A 23,681-nucleotide genomic window follows, 5' to 3' on the forward strand; every position below is an offset into this window, starting at 1 on the left:
ATGATATTTTTTGTTAAATCTTTATCTCCGTCTTTATTTGCCTTCCTTCATGTTTTTAAAACCTCGCTACTCAACTTCTGCCATGAACTTGACGGTTATGCGCACGTGCAAGACGTAGATAGCTGTATAAACAGTTTTGCGCAAGCGCATAATATATTTGTGAAAAACCGCGTCACGCAAGTTGCGTTTAGCTTCTGCATAACAAAGAACTTGCAACGTAGTAAAACACATGATACAATTTTCTCGTGATCGTTAAAAAAGATGTCTGTTTTCTTTTTTAAAATTATGATACTACTATTCGAATGATGGTAAAGATGGTTGACGTGTTATCAAAGTTTCATACGTGACACCATGACTCCTATAGGCCTACGTTAAAAAAAACAATAACATCAAAGGAGTGATCCTTACTATTCATTGCAGCTTACCTTAATCAATTTTTTTACATTTGATATAAAATCACAACATCCACTATATCGTTTACGTCTATACTTACATGCTTACATACATATAATTTGATCTTTCACCGACATTAAACTACGTATGCATCATTTTTGAAGTTATACATGAAAATGTTGCAAATTGAGAATTGAATTAACAGTATAAAAATATAATATTTGGAAGCATTTATACCGTTTTAGAGACATAATAATCACAGGTACAAAACAAAGATTGAAAAAGTAATTTTCAATACAAAACTATGGGTATTGTGCATAATATTAAAACTAAAGACATATTACATGATTTTAAGCCATGCCTTGGCTAGATGATTAGCACTCCATCCATTTTCCTGGGAAAGACACACGACCATTTTTAGAAATAGTGTTGAAAAAATTACACCGGTCAGTGTTCGGCACATAGCTCCTCTTAGATCCTTTCGCAGATTTTGTATTTGGTTTACATTATCGAACAATTAAGGATATAATCATGTGAGGGTGCGTGTGTGTACGAGCGAGAGATTAAGCTATATCATAAACTTTTAAACTTTTATTCTTATTTCTTGAATAGCCATTAGTCAATATGTAAGGTGCCTGATTTTAAGACATATTTTGTCTTATTTGGCTCCCCCACAATAATGTACATTTCTTTGTTTTATTCCTAATCAGTTAACTTACCTTTCCTTTTCGATTATGTTTATTTCCTATTTTGTACATATTTATAATGTTTTTATATTATTGTGGAAATAAATGATTTGATTGGATTTGATTGGATTTGAATTCCATTTCACGTCACTTCAAGAACAGTTTCCCAGTGTGTGTGTGTGTGTGTGTGGCACGGTGTGTTCACAGTGTGGAACGCGATGTGAAATCACCTTCACAATGTTAACTTTGAGCATTTCAACAGTGTGAATCGCATATTTACAACAGTCGACCATGACTGTGAACAGCCACACTGTCGAGGTGTCCACAGTGTGATTAATATCTTCACACTGTTGAATTTGAGCATCTTAACAGTGTGTATAATGTTTTCACATAGTCCACTATGTGAACATGTGATCATACTGTGTTATTTCCAGCACGGGTATTCTGAAAAAAAAATACATTGGGAATTAACACCAGTTTGGGGCTGAGTGAGAGTCTCTCACTTAAGTGTGAACATTTTCTATTCAAATTTCTCAAAATGATAACCAGAATGTGTTATGATGACACCAAGATAACATTTCAACACCGATGTAAAAGTGCATGGTGCATTCCTGTGCGCGCATTTGGTGTAGTTTAAACACCATTTTACAGTGTAGAGATTGAGTGTATGTTTGATTATACGTTTGATGAAGGACATATTTCGCAATGCCAAATATCCCTGATGGAAAAAACACATTGCTACACAGTGTGATCACATAGTGGACTATGTGAAAACATTATTCACACAGTTAAAATGCCCAAATTTAACAGTGTGAAGGTATTTATCACACTGTGGACACCTCTACAGTGTGACTGTTCACACGGTCGACTATTGTGAATATGTGATTCACACAGTTAAAATGCTAAAATTTAACAGTGTGAAGGTATTTATCACACTGTGGACAACTCGACAGTGTGACTGTACACAGTCATGGTCGACTATTGTGAATATGTGATTCACACAGTTAAAATGCTCAAATTTAACAGTGTGAAGGTATTTATCACACTGTGGACACCTCGACAGTGTGACTGTTCACATGAACGACTATTGTGAATACGTTATCCACACACTTGAAATGCTCAAATTTAACAGTGTGAAGGTATTTAGCACACTGTGGACACCTATACTGTGTGACTGTTCACATGGTCGACTATTGTTAATATGTGTTTCAGGAGAGATCACGTGATATGTGATTCACACAGTGTGATATCACATTGTGTTTCACACTGTGGCAAACGCTATGTTCTTTCCAGTACAGGGATGCCAAAGATGCTTATTAACCTGTTGTCAATCATGAAAGAATACTCTGCAAATGGATTTGAGTATGAGATTTCTCCAAGGTTTAGTCATTTTATAAATTATCAAGGTAGAAACATGAAGTATAGTTAGGATTTGAGTGTAAGCTATCAGAAATTTTTCGCCAACCTATAAGTTGGTTAAAAAATAAACCTGGACCGTTGGTTAAAAGAAAATGACATGCAAAACAAATTGGTATTTGTTTATCCAACAATAGATCAGTTCTTATTTTAACCAACTTTTGGGTTGGTTAAAAAATCTGTATGTATACTTTAAATTGTGAAGGAAATTTGTGCATGTTTCATTAATGTTTCATCTGCAAGACAATTCATTTAAAGAACATAGCGCGTGATTTCTTCATCTATCGAATCTGTGCTCCATGTAGTTTTATAGAATAGGTTTGGGATTTTAAAACTGTCTCTTTATTGGTCATATCGGTTATAAAATTCATTACAATATAATTACATAGTTTCATTTAAATTGATTTTTATCCACATTAGTTGGCTTGCATTACAATTAAATAAAGTTTTTGATAATTTTCTCGATAACTGTATTTTCCTCTTTCTTGACATAATGTATTAGGCCGTGATCATTGACTGATAACTTCTGTAAATAAATAGATTGAAAGTAGCTATATAGTTACATCTAATTGTTCGATACTTTGTAGGAATGCTTAATGTAATAATGCTTTGTATTAAAATATATTTATTCATGCAGTGCTTTGTGTGAATTTTAAAATGTATTGTGTTGTTATTAAATCAACAAATCACGTTACTGTGGTTGATCTTTACTTTACCATACCGAAACATGATCCAAATGTTTTGTTAAATGATAATGTAACTTGAGCAGAGGTCTATCTAGCGCGGGGGGATATGAATTTTCAAATGGAGATACATTGAAATTATCACACTTTCTCTTTCTCCTCCTCCTCCTCCTCCTCTAGCTCCTCCTCTTCCTCTTTTTCTGTCTTCTTATTGGTTCGTTGGGCTGGCTGGTGGTAGCCGTAGGCGGGGCGACAGCACCAGTTAGCCAATAGGCACATTATTAGGATAATCAGCACCAAAAGGACGGGTACCGCCGCCCCATACACTAACTTGGACGAAACACTGGGTCCGTTGACGATCGCAACGTGGACGACGTCGACAAGCGTATTCATGCCCTCGCCCGTGGTCGTCTTGCGCTGCGCCATGTCGATGATGGTTGTGGTCGGCACGATGGTGAAAGAATCGTTGAATTGAACAGCGCCAGCTTGCGGCGAGGGCGTGGAAACTATCTTCCCAACTAAGGCTTGATCACCGATCCTGTTCAGTCGGACGAGTTCAATATCAGAGATGACTCTTTCCACCGTTTCTCCAAGTGAAATGTATAACTGAAACCAAAATAAAATGAAAGTTTTCAGAACGGGTTTGGAAGTTTTAGAAAGGAAAATCATTCATTCAAACCCATTACAAAATGTTAGTGTACAAACATAGAAGAATGACAAGAATTATCATAAAATAAATAAGTTTTTTTTTTAAATTACATACGTCGAAATTTTCCTGTAATTCACGGAAGACCCCCCGAGAACATATTAATAAACATATACATAGGGAATTCAACATCAAGGGCGAACTAACATAGATAGGCGGAGAATGCAAAAGCTTAGGTATGTTTTCTTTTTTACACAAGGCATAATTACACAGGAACTTATTTTATCTCTTTCTACTCCTTTTTTATACCATTTTAATGCATGCACCCTCATGCATTTTCTATGATATAATTTTCCTTTCACTAAATGTTTCATCACCAAAATATTCCGCACCAAATAAATTGCGTGGCGGTATTCAAAAAAAAAAAAAAATAGAGAGAGAAAGAGAGACAGACTGGTGTCCTCACAACACCACATACATGGCGCCAAAGATGTGATCACGTGACGTGAATGGAGAACGTTTGGAGGAATGGGAAGCAATCAGACGAGGGAACATACGGAAATTGTGCTTCACTTCAAACACAACCGCTTCTCAACAAAACCAAACCTAGACAATTTATTATCCGGTTCATTGAATATTCACACGTTTCGTGATGTCACGACACCATTACGATAACCCTCCATCTATTTGGTTTCAGAATTCTCTCTTCCTCTCTTAAATTCTTTGTATCTCACTCTGTTATCTCTTTACCTGTTCACCCTCTCTCTCTCTTCCTTCCTAAATCTCGTTCTTTAAACATCCTTATACAAGTACGTCATCGATTTTCTACTAGTACTACTACTACTACTACTACTACTACTACTACTACTACTACTACTACTACTATTACTACTACTACTACTACTACTACTACTACTACTACTACTACTACTACTACTACTACTACTACTACTACTATTACTACTACTACTACTACTACTACTACTACTACTACTACTACTACTACTACTACTACTACTACTTCTACTACTACTACTAATAATAATACTTGTGATAACAACGGTAACATAAACAACAACGATAACAAAAACAACAACAATAATAATAATAATGATAATAAACAACTATTAAGTATAATTATAGAATCACAAATATCGCCGTATGCTTGGAGGAGTGGGGTGCAGGGGACAGCTCCCCTCAAAAAAAAATCACAAACCTTCACTTTACATTTTAAATTTAAAAAAATCACTAAAATTGTGCATCTGGTGATTCACGTTGATTTATACATTGATGCAAAACGTGCGTGTGCTACGCAAGCAAAAACAAAAAATAATCGAAAATGAATAATAAGAAATAAAACAAAATGAATAAGAATACCTCGTCATCGTAGAGACTGTAGAATATGAGGACATTGTCGTCACATCCGAGATCTTGAAACCACGTGGTTCGGACATCTTGGGCAAACTTCTTAGCTTTGGTTTTCATGGGCTCAAACTCACTGTTGGAAGAAGCAGAAAAAATCAAACTGTTTGATTACAAGAAAAGAATAAGATACATTATGTTAATTTTGAAATTGATCTCTCGACCTATACACATACCAATTTGTAAGATTCTTTTTATAACATTCCATAGGTTCTGCGTCTTCTTACTAGTATATAAATTTTGACTACACATTTTATTTAACAGAAAGATTACAGTATCCCAGAGTGTGCCACAGTGTGTTCACAGTGTGAAACACGATGTGAAACCCCTTCACACTGACAAATTTAAGCATTTCATCATTGTGTATTCACATAGTGATAGTCTACCATGTGAACACCATGTGAACAGTCACTGTCATGGTGTCCACAGTGTGAAAATATCTTCAAACCGTTGAATGTAAGGATTTTTAACAGTGTGAATCAATTTTTCCACATTTAGTTGACCATGTGAACACGGTGTGAACTGTCACACTGTTGAGGTGTTCAGTGTCCACAGTGTGAAAATATATTCACACTGTTAAATTTGAGAATGAACAGTGTGACTCACATCTTCACATAGTTGACAATGTGAACACATTGGGTGGTGAGCACAAATTTCGCTCCTGCAATACATAAACAGACATTTATTTAAAAAAGAACCCGACTCGAACCGGTGAAAAATATTGAAGTCCAGGTTTTTTTAACGTCATGGCCTCAAAATGCTGCATTTTCTTATCAAAATATCTGAATTGTGTGTAAAGGGAATGATTACTTATAGACACGTAGCACCATTTTGTGTGTGTGTGGTCAATCTGAACATGATTGGCCGAGGTTATCTCAAACGTTAAAGACATTTTTGGCACACTTACTCATAAGAATGAAAAGGAACACTATCAGCCGAATTGTTTTGTGGAATGTAAATGAATTGAATTCATTTTTTTCTGCGCACAGACATGGGTCCACCCTTTGCATATACTTTTTATACGAGAACCCTCTCGTGTGAAAGCGAGTCCCGTTCATTGATCAGTATAACGGTGCCTTTGCGCTCACTATCAAACTCTCGCACTATCTTCTGGAGATAATATTGCACATCTGGAGCATGAATCTTGTCAATCCATCTTCTCTATCAACAAAGGAACAACTCTTCCTCTCGGCCTTCATGTTTGCTTATGATCGTCCTTCTCTAATCGGTCTATATTCTGGCGGCGTAGCTCAGTCATATGGGGTGTGAACTCTCAAAAAAGCTTACCACAAGACCCTCCAAACTTGTTAGGAAAAATAAGCGAATAATTTTTCCGGATGTTTTACTGAATTAAATCAACAGAAGTGCATATTTACAAGCTTAGAATGATTCAAAATAAAAATAATATTGCATAGAATACAATTTAATTAAAAGGAAATGCACATAAAAAAATCGCGTAATGTTGCGTCGATAACAAAAGATTTTTATCCAATTTTTTTTAACAAGCCTGTACCCCTTTTTATAATATATTGGGTAGATTTTTATTCAAACTTTTTTTTAGGAATGTACAACAACTACTTTTTCTCTTTTCGCATCTCCGAGAAAAAGGAACAGTTGATAAATGAATATCATTTCATATTTCACATTTTTAAATTTTCGTTATAACCTATCCCTCTAGAAACGCTTCATAGTAATAAAGACATGGGGCTGCCACATATTTTTTTTTTTTTTTGGGGGGGGCTCTCGATTCCAAACATGCAACTTTTAAAATAAGACAGGAAAATTAATATGATGTGAATATATGAAAATAATCCATATCATATAGGATTATACAGGCTTGTAAATCTTGGAATCCATTATGAGTTTTCCTAAGTTTTGCAACCTATAAGACATTGAAATATATTTTTCAAGAACTTATAACAACCCTCTTTACCTTTTTTTTTACAAAATGCCCCCCCTTCCCATCCACCATGGGATCCTGAATTTATTAAATTCTTGCAATGCCGCTGGATGTAACTGCCACCTATCTTCCTTTGATGTTAAAGAGTCAACGAGCCGATTTTTTGTTGTTGTTTTTGAAAATTTATCTACAAAAAATAGCCATTTGGTGGACCCTTTTTGGTGTTCAATACTTTAAATAACTTTCAATGAAGACATGGGAAATATAAACAAGTTGTAGATTGATCTATCTTGCGTTTCATCATGCACCAATATTTAGACAATAAAGTTTAAGTCAAGTTTAAGTCAGAAAAAATTGATAGTCAATATATTATGAATCAATAAAAATTGAAGTAGATGACTCTGACATCTATAATATACAGTAATTCTGAGTTGTCGGTAGATACACTAAAAATGCAAAAGCTTTGGTTTGATATAATCTTCAATCGATGATTGCCATTTTTCATTCCGGTTTATGATAAAATAAAAGTGGGGGGGGGGGGGACTCGATAATATTACAAACTCTTTATGATGGGTTTATACAACCCCTTTTGCACGTCATTTAAATACAACAATGGTACAGGCAGATTTGTTAGTGTGGTGTAATCAAAGAAGGTTTTCCCCTGTTTGTAGCCCCAAGTACGATCGTTATGAATTCATTGAACGTTCTATATTTTTCCCTACGTGCAGTCTATATGGGGATCATGTAAGATCTGTGTTGATGATACACCCAGTCTTATAGAGTGAAGAAAACAAATACGATAAAGGAAGACATGGCAGGAGTCTGAAACGATAAGAATGTTGCTAAATGTGAACTGAAAATATTGCTTCACGGTTTTTTATTTTTGAATACTGATCTGTATATAAAATCACATAAACATGAATGTTGAAAAGTATAGTCTAAATATCTACAAGATGTCAGATAACCGTCGTAGTGGCCCCTAAATTACCCACATAATGGGCGTTTAATTTCTAAATTAGTCTTTACACGTTTCCTTTAATTTTGTTTTGTTTCATGCTTAAAGTCTATCATTAGTTTCTGTAAATCACCAAAAGGTCGATATCACTATTTCAATCCATTGCTAGATGGTATGAACTTGTATGCCCTAAAAAGCGTTCATGATCAGACGGATACACAATTTAAAATATGTATTATTGGATGATTACTGATTTTGGGACACAGCCTTGACAAGTTCAAGTCTCTTTTGAAATTTTGCAGTGACCCAATTCCATTTTTTTTCTGTATATGTGAAATCAATACCATTTCTATGTTTTTGAATTGTATTCAAATGTAAATCTTTTAAATTTGTATGTATATGTAAATCTTTTGAATTTGTATGTATGAATTGTATCTTTTTATCGAATGGAATGAATAAATCTTGAAATCTTGAATCTTGAGTAAACTTATATTTCTGGAGACGCCCCTCTCCCTGCATTATTTCTGTATACCTCCCTGAGCCATATGGAACGCGAGCAATCTCATTGGCCGGAAGGGATGCATTCCCGATGGTGCGAGATGAGATGTTCTTTACGGATCACTGCACTCGTACCACGACAACCCCCTCCCCCCTTCCCGCCAATATCCATCCTATCCCCCGGACGTATGACCCCCACCCTATGACGTCTCTTATAATTATATAGCATATTATAGTCATGATATAACCATGTTTTTCCATAGTATAAGTGTGATTTACACCACAAGCGATTATTAAAGCCCTCGTTCAAGTGGTTTATATTGAAATACTATAACACACCGGGGGTTAAGGAGGGGGCGGGGTGGTGGTCAAGGGAAATATTCGAAATCGATAGAAAATTTTCATTTGAGAATGTCTAGTTGATACTACATTAGTTAGTTTATGATAAAGCCAATGGATTCATATTCTTTCTGTTGCAAAAAACAGACCGATAACTAATTGCAAAGTTTGCAATTGATTAAAAGACTTATGTCTATGATTCTTGCAACAAGAAAGGATGTCAAAATATCGTTTATAACATGGATAAAGTAAAACCGCGTTTCAAGCGGTAAATATTCAGATCTCTGTAACTAGAATATGCGACTACGAAACGCGTCATTTCTTTGGAGAATATTGTTTTCCTGGTAACATTGAGCAGGTAATTTTCCAACTCTGTCATCAAGATTAGGTGAAGAGTGAATGCTACTCTTAAATTTGCACGATTTGGGGCCCGAATAGCTCACGACTAATTCACGCATCAAGTCGTGCCACGTCATTCCATGTCGTGAAGTGTGCGGCCAGTGCGGAACATTACTTGAAGTGTCGTGCCAAAATTTCTAAATTTCCAAAATCGTGTACTTCTTGATTTGTATGTTTTTTTAAGAAGATTGTGGTAAATAAAGTTTCGATTTCAATTTCAATAAACAAAAGCACCCAAAACATGAGGTCAAAGGTGACCGCCATTTTCGGAAAACTTTCCCGACAACATTATGATGACTTACAAAAAGAGGTCAAAGGTCACAGCCAATTCGTGTTAAAATTTCTACAACTAATAATATACATTTTTTTTATCAGGGCATTAGTATTATGTTCCTACTAGTCACATCTTCCAAATCGTCCAGTGACGTCGAGTATAAACCTGAAACGGGTTAGAACTGTTTCAATGGTACCCAATGCATGTAATTTTACCAATACTCTTGCAATTGCAACGGGGATGGATTCTACAGCATAGTAAATCTAGATAGATAAATGGTTTATTAATAAAAATCAAGACATCACCGCGACTACGGCCGAATTGCGATGTATTTACAAGGAAATAATGACACAAAAAATACTCAAATAATATGCACAGATAATGCCAAAAAAATAATACCGATAATGTATGGTATTGAAACTACATGTGTTGTGGAATTCTAGAAAGAAATAATGCGGATAACGTATGGTATTGAAAAACTTGAGTTGTGGAATTTTAGAAAGAAATATTAACTTTACTACTTGAAAATAATAATAACAATAGTATAGGATATTTATATTGCGCACATTTCCACCTTGTTAGGTGCTCAAGGCGCTCCTATACAGTGCGTATCAAAAAAAACGGGACAGATTTGAAAAGTCTATAAAATTTTAGTTTCAAATTATTATTTCTATATTTTGGTGTTAATAGGTGCTCTAAGGTCTGGTCTTTCAAATGCTATTAAAAAAAATTAGTTTCGTTCATGCTTGAGCGAACACGGGACGTTTTTGTTGGGGGTTCAAAAAGAGGCTTGCGCCAGAATTGCAGAATATGAGTAATATGATGATCGGACTTTTTGCTTATTAGCAGACTTCCTCTTAACCTTTTCATTATCTTTGCCATAATTTTCAAATCATGCGGTCAAAATTCATTTTCAGATCTATTTATTTGCTTGAATTATTCTGTTATTTCTTTTTAATATGCTCTCTGTTAGCTTTGAATATTCCTTCTTCAAGCTAATTTTTTTTCAACTGAATTATGGGAGAGCATGGATTTTTTTATTCAAATCCTTTCATTATGTGCTACAAAGATTATGGTGCCTTTTGAACAAAGCCACACAGATGGGTGGGCGCTCGGGTTGCTCCCCCCCCCCATTAAAAAAATCATGACCCAAAAAAAAGTGGACAGGAAATAAAAGGACAGATAGAAAGTAAAATATGATATTATTTTCTGAATATTATGTCAAAATCTATCACAAAATTTGATATTGTAATTAAAAAAGTGGGAATATTTGCGTGCTCACTTCACTCGCTCACAACTTTTTAATACATTTTACCCGATCTGCCATATCTAGCTCCTTCAAAATTGACTCAATACACCATTGTCATTGAAAGACATGAATCCCTTACTGTGTTTCCTGTCAAGCAATTAAACTTGGTCAAGGAATTAATGACCCATTGAAAAATAAATTCATGTCTTTTAGAGGTACATAACATTATTTGTTTCACATAATAAAACGATTTTAATAATCACAAGTTTTCCCAATTATTCATTCAAATCTTCTTGCTTGGGTTGACAAAAAAATCTTCTTTTCTCAGTTACTTATGAAGGAAAATTAAAAGGTAAGAGAATATTAAATGAAAAAACGAAATATTCAATTAAATAAATAACTTTGTAAATGAAATTTGAGAGCATAATTCGAAAATTGTGGCACAGATAATGAAAAGGTCAAGAGGAAGTCTCCTGATTAGCAAGAAGTCTGATCATTGTATTACACATATTCTGCAATTCTGGCGCAAGCCTCTTTTTGAACCCCCAACAAAAATGTCCCGTGTTCGCTCAAGCATGAATAAAATTTATTTTTTTAAATTGCATTTCAAAGATAAGACCTTAGAGCATCTATTAACACCAAAATATAGACATCATTATTTCAAACAAAAATTTTATAGACTTTTCAAATCTGTCCCGTTTTTTTTGATACGCACTGTATTACCCGGCTAAGCTAGGCGTTCATAGCGCACACAGCTTCTTAAGGAATTACTTCCTACCGGTGCCCATTTACCTCACCTGGGTCGAGTGCAGCACATCGTGGATCAGTTTCTTGCTGAAGGAAATTACGCCATGGCTGGGATTCGAACCCACGACCCTCTGTTTCAAAGTCCGAAGACTAAAATGCTCGTCTGTGTCGAAAATTTGTGAACTGGGACAGCTGACTGTCCTATGATTCGAAGCTGACGATCAAAATTGCAATTCAGAGTCCAGGACGACACTGCTGTTTTGATTTCCGACGAAGACTGTTTTCTCGTGAAGATCTTTTGACAATAGATTGTCTACTTTATAGAAAGTGTATGCCTAGTGGTTACGTAAACTCCCTATTACATCGTTACAATACACAACTGGATTCCTCGGAAAGATCCTTTACAAAACACACACACAAAAACAACTTAGTGAAGCGATGTGCACTGTAAAAAACTGCGGTGTTAAAACTGACACCAATTGGTGTATATAGAGGACCACACCCTGAGGTGTTAAAATTACACCCTAGAGATTAAACATAACACCAAAGAGTGTAAATGTAACAACAAAAGGTGTTGTAATAACACCTATATGTGTAAAACTAACACCACCAATTTAACACCGGTGTAAAATAACTGGTCTGGTCCTCTATGTACACCGGTTAACACCACAGATTTTGCTGTGTGCCAAGAATGAGATTTAAACAAGGACGATGAAAGCTCCAATAAGCAAACTGGGACGTAAATATTTGGGAATTTTCGAAACCGGGCTGCTTGGATTCCAAATTACTTTAGCAGATTCTTTTCTACCAGCATGCCCCTAACTACTCAACGAATGAACAACTCCAATATTCTTTCATTTTTATTTATCATTATATTCTTTTATTTCTTTTTCATCTCTTCATTTATTCGTACTAAGACTTGAACAAATCTTTTAAAATGACCGCCCTTTTCTACTTCCCCTACAGCTCCGTCTTTAATATTGCAGATAACATAGGGTTAGAGTTAGGTTATTAATATAGTTTCGGGATAAAAAAAATTGTACAGATAAAGATTATGGTTTATTTAGTTTTTTGGGGGTTACATTTTATGTTTGGCTTAACGTGCAAATTTTTATCGGAGCAATTGTCGCCAGAGCAAATGTCATGGAGCCATATTTTGATCTCACTCATTCTCACCCCACCCCCTCTCCTTTCCCTCTTGCCTCTGCTGACGTCTATTCTGTTTTGGATCCCCCTTTTAATCTTATTCGATACAATGAATATCTTTTATCTCAGTAGGTCCCATTAGATTATCTGGGTGTAATTTCAAGGTGACAATAGACGTCCACACTCTCTCATTATTAAATTTACTTAGAATAATTGAAGGATTCGGTTTGACGTGTATCTCACATATTATTTTTCATAGAACAGAATAAGCGGTGAGTTCACAATGTCTAACGTCAATAAAATTGAAAAGATACCAACTTCCTTTCATCCCTTCTCAATTTCAATCTAATTAGGTGAAAATTACTTTTTTCTTATAACTCCCATCCATAGAAAAAATCGAATAGAAACAATAGTACACGCTATTATTATTTTATAATATATAAAGCTGTGATGTCAAACTACGATTACATTATTTTCAATGAACAACCCACAACACACATTCTATTCTCGAGTGCGCACTTATTTTTTTTGTAATTCATGTTTTATTGATCCTTTTCATCAACATTCATGGTATAATGGATCACATATTAAAGTTCAGATGACGTTGGCATATAAAATAACATGTCTAACATACAAAATAGTATAAAATAAGAAAACATAAATGTTTGTTTACAACAACAACAAAAAATCAGGCACTCAGCCTATAAAAAATTAACATAACAAAAATAGCCTTCTGCTTTATCGCCTCAGTATTCAGAATGATAGCCCACTTGCCATCATGTTTTTCTAATTTGCATTTCCTTTGTGCTATGGTATGTTCAACAGTTTCAAATGATAAAAGAAAGTTACAAAAATGGGGGAGAGTAGGTTTTGTTTCGTCACATCCAGGACCAGAAAGTTCAATATAAATATATTTATATGTGACACCTTAGCAAAACCTTTGTTTTTTATCTCTGGCTTATGAAAAGATTTTCCATTTTGTAATATACATCTGTTATTCCATAGTATTTGGTCACATATTTTAATGTTTTTTAGAAATACTGTGCTCCAACTAATCATGACATCTTTATACCATTCAGGAATTGTCAAGTTTAAAATATTAAGATAATAATTACAATGGAATATAAAGTCACCACCTACATTTTGAAGCAGTGTCCTGCAACCTACATGTACTTATGACAGGTGTCAGATGTATTGCTTTGGCTTGCACCTGTAACATATAGTAGCCTAAATATAACTTTTCACTGTTGCGAACACCATTCCTAAGTATCGTTACAAATGCTAATGTAAATTTCGAAATTGTACATTGAGCAACTGCCTTAACAGTCCTTGTTTTCCCACATCTGGAATTTGTTTTGCTTTCAGCTGACGCAAGAGAACTATAAAAAGAACATCTTTGGCAAAGGCAAACCATGCACATAGAAACAATATACAAAGAAATTTTAAATGCGTAACATTTGTACACAAACAAATACATTAATAAATGTGAAAAAATTAAGACACGTGTGACTGATCGAATGCTTAACATGAGGAACATGTCAAAGACATGAAACCTTAAAGGAGCTAACACCCCCCCCTTTAACATGTTTACAAAATTAACGAATATTACTGGAGGGAGAAACCACAGTGTGGCAGGAAAAAATCTAATCAATACAGTATATAGAGCAGATATACATCAGTATCAAAACAACTGATCAAAAGTTGTGTGTTCGTTTCCAATGTCAGCAGCACTTTGTGTTCAATAAAATAAATGAACTTGAATTTTGTTCTCTGTAAATGTAAACGAAATGAAGACCGTGAATGCAGGACCGCTATTCTTTATGTATTTCCCATTTCTGGGTACCAAAACAAAAGAGTTCCTCCAAAATAAGTAAAAAAGCGGTGGGGTCGAGAGCTCCCAAAATTACACGTCCTCCATGTTTGAAGCCGTGACGTCATTCTTTCATAAGCGCGCACTTATACTCACACTCACCCACATCCACACACGCATACCACATGAACATATACATCTGTGTGTTCCTGTGGTGGCATGCACCTAAGAAATGTACCCACACACAAGCAGCTCGAGCTACCCTCACCGGCGCTCAGTGCATGCAAGGAATTACTCCTGCCGGGTACCCATTCACCTCACCTGGGTCGAGTGCAGCACAGTGTGGATAAATTTCTTGCTGAAGGAAAACACGCCATGGCTACGATTCGAACCCACGACCCTCTGTTTCAAAGGCGAGAGTCCAAACCACTAGACCACGACGCTCCCACAATAATTATGTACATTAAGGAACATAATACACCCAGAACACTTCCGTACTACATACACTCACCAAAGAGATATTTAGAACGCCGAATTAGAATAATCTCTAAATGTATTATATAGAGTATGTATAACACAACTCTATATCAATTCTAAACAAAGTGGGGAAAGTGTTATTGGGTATACACCTCGACTGCAGGAAAAAAATAAGAAAAAAATATATGCAAATGTAGGGGCAAGAAAAAAATCTCTTCAGGACGACGTAAGGAGATAGGGATGACACGTAAGTATTTAATTAGTATAATATGATCTTGTTTAAAAAAGAGAACGAGTCTGATCTTCCCCTGAAAAGGTCAATTTGAAGTGTTGAATAGTTCACCCTGAGACAATATTTGAATGAAAACCAACTGCCTAAGAACAGAAGAAGAAAATCAACAAAGAGGGAAAGGATAACGAAGTCCACCACCATTGAAACACGTCTGGACTGCCCAAGGACATCAGGAAAGCCAAACACAACCATTTAATCACATAACTCAATTGAACTTGGAATGCCATACCTGACGTTCGCACGAGTCCTTATTCAATTCTCGCCACTTGGACAAAATGCAACTAATTCATAAACGTGATTAGGGTCCGTAATTGTTCAGCATATACGTTTGCTACACGAACTAGGTCGATCGGTAGATAGGCGGTAAAACGGCAACATATAATGTCCAGTGATACGAACTTCAAAAATATGCTGCCCACCTCAAGAAGGTGACTACTCGAAATTTGAGGTGTTTACACAATCTTCTATAAGCTAAAAAGATAAATGTGTTATTGAATATAATAATAATAATGATATGCATTTATATAGCGCAAAAGCTATCTCTATATTCTATTGCGCGGCAAGAGCTTCCCAGATGCTGTACATATTATTTGAATAGAAAACCCTATGTAAAGTTGTTGAATTTCGAATGTCGAGGGGAAGTCTGTTCCATAGTTGCGAGGCCGATATAAAAAATGACCTATCTCCTAGTGTTGCTTTAGTCTTGTAAGAGGGGTCTTGCAATGTGAGTGTATCCTGTGAGCTACGAAGGTAGCTCACAAGAATATATGTTGGACGTTGCTGGGTTTTTTTTTACTCCCAAACAAGTAGGAGTTTAAAGTCACCCACCCTCCCCCTTCCATCACTATAATTCTGTTATTAAACAGGTCACATCTGCTTATCCGTTTATGATGTCCAATTTAACTATCAACGACTGGTAGGTAGAGTGAATAATTATCATGAAACACATAAGCATGGAGGTGCGCTAACTCACTGGAACGCACAATCCTACTCATCCGTTTTGGTTCAGCCCCGCAAAAATGTCTTGCTCACTACGCCACGAGATTAATTTATCGAAATAATCGCTTATTAATTGAAATGTACTGTTCACTTTTTAATGGAGCCGTTCAACATTTTCATTTTTTTAGTTACCTTGATACATGAGATAGGTATAACTAAACAACTAAACTTATCATAACAGGGGTAGATCTTGACAGTTGCATGGTAGCCGTCTGCTTCGAGGAGTTTTTCTCTTTTATTTAAAGACCCTGACCGGTGTAAAAACAATCATATATCAAAATAAAGGTAATGACTCATACAATACAAATATACCAAAAATATTACATATATCTCCTTCCAATAGTTAAAAATATTAAATAAAAATCAAAGAAACTGCTCCTCCAAATTACGCTTTGATTGAGCACCCCCCACGTCGCCTGGAAATGATGACGTCATGTTGTGTCTGAAGGTTGTGATTCCATAGGTTTGTGTACAAAAGCATTGGGTATTTTCTTCCATTTCCATGTTATGAATCCATTTTTTTTTTCGTTTTTAGATGAAAATGGTACTCAAAATTATTCTGTGTTCAAATTGTTGTAAACCTACAACAATTCACTACCTTTTTGTGATTTCTTTGTTTGGCTCTTATTGGGCCTAAATTGCTATGTCAGGAAAAGTTGTTATACATAATCTAAATGCAGATAGAATTGAAATCTGCGACAAATAAGCAGGAAATAAAATATGGCAAAAACTAGTTCAAAACTGTAGATTTCATAAATTCAAGCTTGTGGAAAAAAATATATGTGATATCCCTCTGTGATAGAAGTGAAGAGAATGAAATGCGTTACCTGGAAAGCAAAAAAATCACCCAGTTTTTCTGTGTACAATCCTATGAAATCACGACGCTTCTTACACAACGTGACGTCACGGTCTCGAGGCAGGTGAAAATCACAATAGAGCCTATTTTCTAAACGGGGTTCGAAGCCCGATAATTGGAATATTCTTAAGCAAAATACTCAGCTGGGAAGCGGTGAAAATGCATAAAGCATACCTTGCTGTATTTAGTAGCTTATAAGCTTTCGATTGGTATATAATTTGTCGGTTTCATTTTTGGGTCCGGTCTGGATCTTTAAAAAAAAATTATCCTCGTACACAGACGGCTCGCGATCGTGCAGCCGACATTTTGGGGTTAAAAATGCAAAATCCCCCGACGGGACTCATCGATTTTGTCTTTATTTTATAAAAATATAATTATGAAAAGACCTGGACCAAAATAAAAATCATTCCGCTTTGGCCTGAAAAGCACCACAACAGGGAAAATAAACTGAAAAGGACAAAAACAGTGACTTACTTCGGCTGTCGCACATCTCCACTTCCCTTGGTTATCCGAACTTGATATACAAAAATAATTGGTGAGTGGAGCCAACGGAGCTCAGCGGAACAACCAATAAAACAGAGTCCTAAGCTTTTGGTCTATAGGGTAGATCTAGGGGGGGGGGGGTGATACCCATTTTCTCTCTCATTAAACATGGCATGACAAAGGAGTCCTCTGATTATTCACCTTCCTTTAAGGATTAACTAGTCTCAAAGACATATTTCATTGTCATAAAGTTGGGTATATTAAGATACTAAATGATATCGTCGGCCTTATGCCAAAAGGGCCTTAACCCGATTTTAGGGGTTCTGAATATTTTATAATAAATTTAACACATTTCATGTAAAACTTAATAACTTAACACGTTTATCGAAATTGGCTTCAAAAGCAAAAAACGACCACAAACTTTTAATTATTAGAGAGGCCAAAACCTTTATAAACGCCATTATCTCGGAATGGCCAAAAGCAGTTAAGGCCCTTTTGGCATAAGGCCGACAATATATACGCTGATTTGTGTGTACTTAATAGCCAGGGACTGTTTTAGACTAAAGACTCCACGCCATGTGGCTTTGGCACTTCCAGGGTTGGAGAATCTCTATACTAAAGTTTATATTATAATAATCACTTCTTTTTTGTCATATTTCTTCAAAAATACATTAATCCATGACGCATAGACGATCGAGGTACTTGGAAATTTAGAGATTTACACAGAACGAAAATAGAAATCGCCACTGGAGCTTTGCAGAATAAACATAATTCATCGACGATCGTACTTTACCCAGAAATTTCGAAACTCTGTTTTTACGAGATTCTGCATTTTAATGATCTTTCACAACTAGCTGATATCGAAATGTTGAGTCTGTCACTAAATGAATATCCTCGATTCACATTTATTCAAGTATGTTTTTCTCAATTTTTCATTTCTTCCTAAAGCCCCCTCCCTCTAAAATGATTTGAGCACATAGTACATAGGGTGATAGTGTAAGCAAGATAAGTGATTGCGTAAGACTAGAATAATTGAAAGGGAGTGGAGAGTGTGCATATACCTAGAAAGCCAAAATCCGATTACTGGTGCGCTTTTTATTAAAACGGGATATAATTATATTTTATGATCGTAGTTTTTTGTTATCATAACGACGAGTATGAAGCGTTATTAAAATATCCATTGGTTCCAAAGACATGCGTTTGAATATATCCTGAACCTTCGTATTTGATGGTGTCGCCATGGTAACATCAAACAAACCTGGGATTACCGAGTCTTCCAATCGCTTTGGTACGAGCTAGAAAACAAATACCCACCTGCCTTTTATTCACATGAATAAATATCTTAGAAAACAAGTTGAAATGTCATTAAGAACATGTGGGGAAGGATTAAAAATAATTCTCAGATGTGTGGGCTTACAAATTGAGAATGATCAATCTTTAGATTGCATAGATCTATGCATCTTACCTCTCTTTTTTTCTTTATCGGCAATATGCCTTTAAGTTGCAATTTCTACGATGGTGTATGAAGTCAGTCATTCGCAAAAATAATCTTAATAAAGTACATTATTTGATACTGAATCGTGCAAAGAACAAGGAATTAAGTTCATTCGCTTGGGTAGTAAAATCCGTTAATATTCCTTTTGAGCGTAAACAAATTATAGTTGATACGCAACGATTTTGGCGGTTTTATTAACTTTGAAGTCTTCAAAACAAGGTTGTTTAAAGAAATAAAAAAAGGGATGAGAAGAACGAGGCAGAATAATGCGCTATAAACCCCAAAACATTAAATACGTTGAAGGGGTATGTTACATGCCTGGGAGACAGTGTGTAATTTGAGGATAATCATGAAGATATACAAAACCCTTTTCAGTGAAAAATAATTACGATTGAAATACATAATAAAATACAAAATGAAATCAATATAAAGTATGGTTGTATGTAGTTGTATGGAGAGCTATGGGGAAGAAAGAGGTGTGCAATGTCGTTCTCATTGAGATTCCGACGGATGAAAAAGTTAAAGTGGTGAAATTATGCACTCGTGTATTATAACTCTATTCGTCGTTACAAAGTCTCTTGAAGAGGAAATGTAATCGCAAGTCTTATTTTTTTGCTTATTAAAATGCGTTCATGCTTATATAAGCCATCAAAGGATGATTATTATGAAGGCTCGTATAGTGGAATAAATATAATAAATGGGATAATTATGTGATTTAATTTTCTTTTTACAGTTCACATAAATGATCTGAACGACGAGATTGGGCAATTTTAATGACAGTCTTATCAATTTACCCAAATGAAAAAAAATCTAAAACAATCAACAAACAAAGAAACAAACGAGTGCAGATCCACGCCACTGTTAACATACCCTTTTCTCTCCCGGAAAGATAACAATAACCACTATATGAAATGAATAAAAAGAGCAGATAAGCATTCGTGCTTCACCTTTGATATCACACTAAATTATATATGAAGTTCGAGGAATATCATTCAGCTTCTTTGTTGGTCTGTTATATGGAAATTCTAAGTTTGTATGTTGTAATGTTTCCCCTTTTACCACCAATTAATTTCGACTGATTTTGTTATTTACATATTTTGATTGATTGATTGATTTTATTGATGTCCGTTTCACAACATATGTATGATAAATATAACATGACAAGGTCGAAAATACTGAAAAACATAATAATATATATATAACATTATCTTAGACTTAAGGAACACAATTCAACAGATAAAAAAAGGAAAACGGAGGGTCTTGCCGAAAAAAGCAAAGCTTGTACAAAAGGCAAGACCCTAAATAAACTTAGTTTCATTACACACAAAAAACACTGGGTCGTAATGATATATAGAGCTTTTGTTTACAAATAAATACATATATATTTTGTGAATATTATGATTACAAATTATTTTTCGAATAAAAAAAGACGATTTTTATTTCTGTGTGGCTAATTTTTTATGTTTTTCATGCCGAATAGCATTTCTTATTGAAACTCAATTAACGGAAACCTTAAGGGCACTATCATTAAAACAAGGGCTATTTTGACATCATAGGGACTTTTCGCCCTTGCCCCCTCCATTTTGTTTGTAGTTGATTACGGAACTGCCACCTTAAGAACAGCAATCGACGCAACTATTTGCATATAGTTTGCCAACAACTTGAAATCAAACTTAATTTAGTAATTGATTAAAGTTTTTTGTATCAGTGCTTCGACTCCATGATTGAAGTAGGTTTTAGCAAATCTACCAATACATGTAGTATTCACATGCGGTTTTATTGTACTATTCAGGTATGTACTTTCTTATGACCAGGTGATTCCATGCATGATGTATATAGTCATGAGCTGCTTGGCTAAATCCATTTATTAACCCAGATCACATTCACAGAGTTTAGAAAGAATTCAATCAATGGTTGCATCGTCCATCAGACGTTTGACAGGGCGCATTGGGGAATACGTGTAATTGAGATCTGCGGTAAGATTCTTCAAAAAGCAAATTGTGTTTTTGTTTTCAGTAACGGCAGTGCATCATTTCCTATGTGAAACGGTTGGTTCCATTGGCGGCGCAAAAAATTTAGGGGGGTCCACCTGAAATTTTGTGATGGACACAGGTAAAAAAAAGGTTATCTACAATTTTTCTTCTTTTTTTTTTTGGGGGGGGAACCGTCCTCCACCTTTAATTTAGGGGGACCTGTCCCCCCGTCCCCCCGCTTCCGCCGCCTATATGGTTGGTTCACTTCACATATCGAGAATTGCTGTCATTGTGGCAGTATACATGTGCTCTTGGTCCTAATGAATCAGGCTCGGAATTAAGCAAGGATCTGAGAACAGATAGAACACTCTTCTTGCACATTAAGGAACACGAAGCCTACATTATAAGATGGCACAATATCGTCCTGGTTTTTCATGACATTATTCTAAGGTTTTGTAAACGAGTCTGTGAGCAGAGCGTGGCGATGTAATTTATAGCCTGTAAATGTCTTTCGTGCAATAATTATTTGCACGCATGTCCAGGAATATTGACTGAAATGTCGGGTTATCTCTTGCACGTATCCGTAATTTGACACTGGATTCAATCTGTTTAAGATCTTTGAAGATCCGTTTTTAATCTTTAGTTGCAGTGGACATAAAGATATGTACACTGGAAACAAAGTAGTGCTAAGAATATCTGATGGTGTTCTGAGAGGAAATAAGGTGTTAATAAACCATGTAGTTCGAACTTATAAACATCAAAATTTTTAATGAATAAACAGGCATAATGCGTTATAATAAACCCAACGGAAGAACGGGTGTAAGATTTTTAGTATTCCATTTGAAACACCAGTGTTTCTTGCAGCGTGATCTTCCGAAGATGTGAAATTACTTTGTTGACACTCATTACGTCACATCCTTTTCACGTATTTCCTTTACTTAAGTATCAATTTTGTAATTTGATTTGAATATTGCTATATTTAAAGGACAAGTCCGCCTCAGAAAAATGTTGATTTGTTGATGTTGATTCAATAGAGAAAAATCAAACAAGCACAATGCTGAAAATTTCATCAAAATCGGATGTAAAATAAGAAAGTTATGACATTTCAAAGTTTCGCTTATTTTCAACAAAATAGTTATATGAACGAGCCAGTTACATCCAAATGAGAGAGTTGATGATGTCACTCACTCACTATTTCTTTTGTTTTTTATTGTTTGAATTGTACAATATTTCAATTTTTACGAATTTGACGATTAGGATCTCCTTGCCTGAAGCAAAAAATTTTAAAACAATGGAATTCCACATGTTCAAGAAGGAATGAAACTTCATTTCACATGACAATGACGAGAAAATAAAAATATTTCATATTTCATATAATAAAATACAAAAGAAATAGTGAGTGAGTGATGTCATCAACTCTCTCATTTGGATGTAACTGGCTCGTTCATATAACTATTTTGTTGAAAATAAGCGAAACTTTAAAATGCCATAATTTTCTTATTTTACATCCAATTTTGATGAAATTTTTAGTGGTATGCTTGTTGAATTTTTCTGTTTTTATTTAAATCAAGTTTTTGTTGGGGTGGACTTTTCCTTTTACAGTTTAAGAAAAAATGTTTAATCTATGTTTGAATATGGTTACTTACCCATCAGTGTTGAGGCGATTTACCAGGGCGACGGCGATCCGGTATCCTTCGTGTGAACAGTTGGAAGAACAATCGCACTGAGAATCGCGATGATACGCATCCAATTTTAAGGCCAAATGATAAGCTGAAAATGTAAAAGAAAGCAAGAATTATTTCAATGAAAAAGCGGACTAATTCATTTGAATTGTATATGCAAATGTCCGTTGAAATCTGTCATAAAAATAATGACAATAATTTTGTTGGGGTTACAGACTGTCTATTGAGTGCTTTGAGATAAGATGGCGAATATTGTTGATAAGCATTGGAATATTCTATTCCATACGAGATTTTACAGGCAGTGTATTTTTTTTAGTCTGGGTGTTATTTGTTCCCTGGGCTATGTATGGTCTTGTTATTAGTCTCGCTACCGAGTTTTGAATCATTTGAACTTCATTTATATCATAACGAGGGAGGCCGTACGATAAGGTATTGCGAAAATCAATGCGTGACATAGCTTGAGCTCAAAACAATGCCTTTTTTGCGGTTTCTGTTGATAGACATTGGCGAGTTTTCACAATGTGTTACAAGGCAAAGTGAACTACTTGAACTATCATATTTTTCTATCCATTCGCACACTTATGTTTTCTTGCAGCCGTTTCGGCTGACCAATAATGACTGAGAGTATTTAAAGAAAAAACAAACAAGGAGATATGGGAAGTTAACAGTTAGTGTGGTGTAATGAGGCAATAAATCTGAGGTGGTTAAAGTTTGAACAATGACGCACTATTCTGGAAAATTTGCAAGTGAGTGGAGAAAATGAGCTGAAATCTTGGATAATACTATAGAATCGGTCGGGCTCATACGGATAAACCTTTTTTTGCCCTATTTTTCTAACATTTTAATCATGTATGCCAATCG

The 23,681-nt window shown here is 35.2% G+C and overlaps 1 protein-coding gene across 1 annotated transcript; it reads right to left on the minus strand.

Moving 5' to 3' along the window:
* Window positions 1-2,128: 2,128 nt before the first annotated feature.
* On the minus strand, window positions 2,129-22,904 carry LOC121423255. Its single transcript, XM_041618580.1, has 3 exons — window positions 22,785-22,904; window positions 5,202-5,322; window positions 2,129-3,784 (listed from the first exon to the last, which is right to left on the minus strand). Exons 2-3 carry the CDS (start codon window positions 5,307-5,309, stop codon window positions 3,320-3,322), a joined length of 573 nt encoding a protein of 190 aa, XP_041474514.1. The 5' UTR covers window positions 5,310-5,322; window positions 22,785-22,904; the 3' UTR covers window positions 2,129-3,319.
* Window positions 22,905-23,681: the final 777 nt, after the last annotated feature.

This window comes from Lytechinus variegatus, chromosome 10, assembly GCF_018143015.1.
Source record: "Lytechinus variegatus isolate NC3 chromosome 10, Lvar_3.0, whole genome shotgun sequence".
Taxonomy (NCBI): Eukaryota; Metazoa; Echinodermata; class Echinoidea; order Temnopleuroida; family Toxopneustidae; genus Lytechinus; species Lytechinus variegatus.